The sequence below is a fragment of the Lathyrus oleraceus genome, chromosome 6, assembly GCF_024323335.1.
Source record: "Lathyrus oleraceus cultivar Zhongwan6 chromosome 6, CAAS_Psat_ZW6_1.0, whole genome shotgun sequence".
NCBI classification, from domain to species: domain Eukaryota; kingdom Viridiplantae; phylum Streptophyta; class Magnoliopsida; order Fabales; family Fabaceae; genus Lathyrus; species Lathyrus oleraceus.
In genome coordinates this window covers 475,074,614-475,077,497 of record NC_066584.1, presented here as the reverse complement: position 1 = coordinate 475,077,497, position 2,884 = coordinate 475,074,614, and the positions used below count along the sequence as shown (strand labels likewise).

The following is a 2,884-nucleotide window of genomic DNA, read 5'->3' as shown; positions in this document are numbered from 1 at the left end:
GAGGCATTGAAGTCGATCCTGATAAAGTTAAAGCAATATAGGATATGCCAGCACCGAAAAATGAGAAAGAGGTTCACGGATTCTTAGGACGATTGAACTACATAGCTAGATTCATATCTCACCTCATAGCCACTTGCAAGCCGATATTCAAATTACTCTGTAAATATCAAACAATCAAGTGGAACAACAAATGCCAGAATGCATTTGAGAAGATAAAAGAATACTTATAAGAACCACCGATCTTGATGCCACTTGTTCCAGGCAGACCTCTTATTATGTACCTCACGATTCTTGAGGGATCTATGGGGTGTGTTCTCGGACAACATGATGAGACGGGTAGAAAAGAACATGCGATTTACTACCTGAGTAAAAAGTTTACAGACTGCGAAAGCAGATACTCATTGCTCGAGAAGACGTGTTGTGCATTGGCTTGGGCCGCCAAACGCTTGAGGCAGTATATGATGACACATACAACTCTCTTGATATCCAAAATGGATCCTATCAAGTATATACTCGATAAGCCTGCTCTCACATGAAGAGTTGCCCGGTGGCAAATGACGTTAATAGAGTATGGCATTCAATACGTCACACAAAAAGCCATCAAAGGTAGTGTATTGTCTGATTACCTGGCTCATCAACCGGTGGAGGACTACCATCCTATGCGCTTTGACTTTCCGGACGAGGACATCATGTTTGTCAGAGATTGGGGTGTTCTAGAACCAGAAAGGGGACCAGAACCAGGATCGCGATGGACGATCGTGTTCGATGGAGCCTCTAATTCTCAAGGAAATGGAATAGGGGCAATCATCACCTCCTCAATTGGGTTTCATCTCCCTTTCACTGCAAGACTATGTTTCGACTGCACCAACAATATGGATGAATACGAAGCATGTATCTTCGGTTTGGAAGCGACTATTGACTTAAAGATCAAGATCTTAGAAGTCTATGGAGATTCCGCGTTGGTAATCATCCAAATCAGAGGAGATTGGGAAGTTCGTGATCCCAAGTTGATCCCCTATAAAGAACATGTCTCGAAGTTGATCCCGTATTTTGATGAAGTTACATTCCATCATATTCCCCGAGCGGAAAATCAATTGGTCGATGATTTGGCCACCTTGGCTTCCATGTTTAAGGTCAAATGGAAGAATGAAGCACCTTCTTTCCAACTTGATTACTTGGATGAGCCAGCGTACTGTTTAGCGGCTGAAGAGGAATCAGACGGTCACCCCTGGTTCCACGACATCAAAAAGTATCTAGAGAAGCAAGAGTATCTAGAGGATGCATCCATTACGGACAAGAAGTACCTTCGAAAGCTCTCGACAAAGTTCTTCTTAAACGGAGAAGGGTTGTACAAGAGAAATTACGACTTGGTCCTGCTCAGATGCGTGGATAGACACGAAGACGACCGGGTGATAATGGAAATACATGAAGGATCCTTCGGTACGCATGCCAGTGGGCACACCAAGGTGAAAAAGATCTTAAGGGCAGGTTATTACTGGATGACGATGGAGATCGATTGTCATCGTCACGTCCAGACATGCCATAAATGCCAGATTTATGCAGACAAGATCCATGTGCCACCGGTTCCGCTCAATGTCTTGACATCACCATGGTCGTTCGCCATGTGGGGCATCGACATAATTGGGTGTATTGAGCCAACTGCCTCGAACGGGCATCGCTTCATCCTTGTGGCCATCGACTACTTCACCAAATGGATGGAGGCAGTCTCGTATGCAAATGTCACGAAGCAAGTGGTGGCTCGCTTCTTGAAGAAGGAAATCATATGTCGGTATGGAATCCCTAATAAGATCATCACGGACAATGGGTACAACCTCAACAACAAGATGATGAAATAATTGGGTAAGGATTTCAAGATCGAGCATCACAATTCATCACCGTATCGCCCAAAGATGAACAGGGCAGTTGAGGCAGCCAATAAGAACATCAAAAAGATCGTTTAGAAGATGGTGCAAACATACAAAGACTGGCACGAAATGCTTCCGTTTGCTTTACATGGATACCGTACATCAGTACGTACTTCCACTGGGGCAACGCCGTTCTCACTAGTGTATGGAATGAATGCAGTGCCACCTATCGAAGTAGAGATTCCTTCCTTGAGAATATTAACGGATGTCAAGCTGGACGAAGCCGAATGGGTGCAAGCAAGGTTGGATCAACTTAACCTCATCGATGAGAAACGCCTGGCGTCCATATGCCACTAACAGTTGTATCAGAGGCGGTTGAAGAGAGCTTTTGACAGAAAGGTTCGCCCTCGAAACCTTGAGGTTGGGGACTTGGTAATAAGAAAGATTCTGCCTATTCATCCCGATCCGTGCGGAAAGTGGACACCCAACTACGAAGGTCTCTATGTGGTGATGAAGGTCTTCTCCGGAGGAGCCTTAATCCTATCAACCATGGATGGTGACGATCTCCCATCCCCCGTAAATGTTGATGCAGTAAAAAAGTACTTCTCCTGATAAACCAGCTAAGTTGATCCTTAGGGATAACTTAGGCAAAAAAGGGTATCCCGGTGGACCATAAAAAGAAAAGGTCCAAGCAAAAACTAGGGATAAATCAAAAAAGAAAATGAACCCGCTAAGTTGATCCTTAGGGGCAACTTAGGCAAAAAAGGGGCATCCTGGTAGGCCGAAAACCCGAAAGGGCGGTCTAGGCAAAAGTTAGGGATTATATAAAGGAAAGTGGCGGCAGTTTGGGAAGGATCTTCGTACCCCGTCATCATGAACGAGGGAATTCTGAAAAGGAAGGATCGATCCAATCACCACGTTCGGAAGCGAAGAAACAGGATATCCGAGGACATAGGGGCTATAGCAAGATGAGAACCCAATGGAGGCTTAAGTCATTGCAATTGTCTTTTCCATTTTTT

General features: G+C 44.7%; 1 protein-coding gene across 1 annotated transcript; it reads left to right on the top strand.

The window, feature by feature from the left end:
- The first annotated feature begins 554 nt into the window (after positions 1 to 554).
- LOC127096334 (uncharacterized) lies at positions 555 to 1,856 on the top strand. Its single transcript, XM_051034917.1, has one exon. The coding sequence runs from the start codon at positions 555 to 557 to the stop codon at positions 1,854 to 1,856; it is 1,302 nt and encodes a 433-aa protein (XP_050890874.1).
- The last annotated feature ends 1,028 nt before the right edge of the window (positions 1,857 to 2,884 follow it).

Bases quoted from the DNA above. Each gene is read 5' to 3' on its own strand.
- LOC127096334 (XM_051034917.1), top strand. From the start codon at position 555: ATGACGTTAATAGAGTATGGCATTCAATACGTCACACAAAAAGCCATC.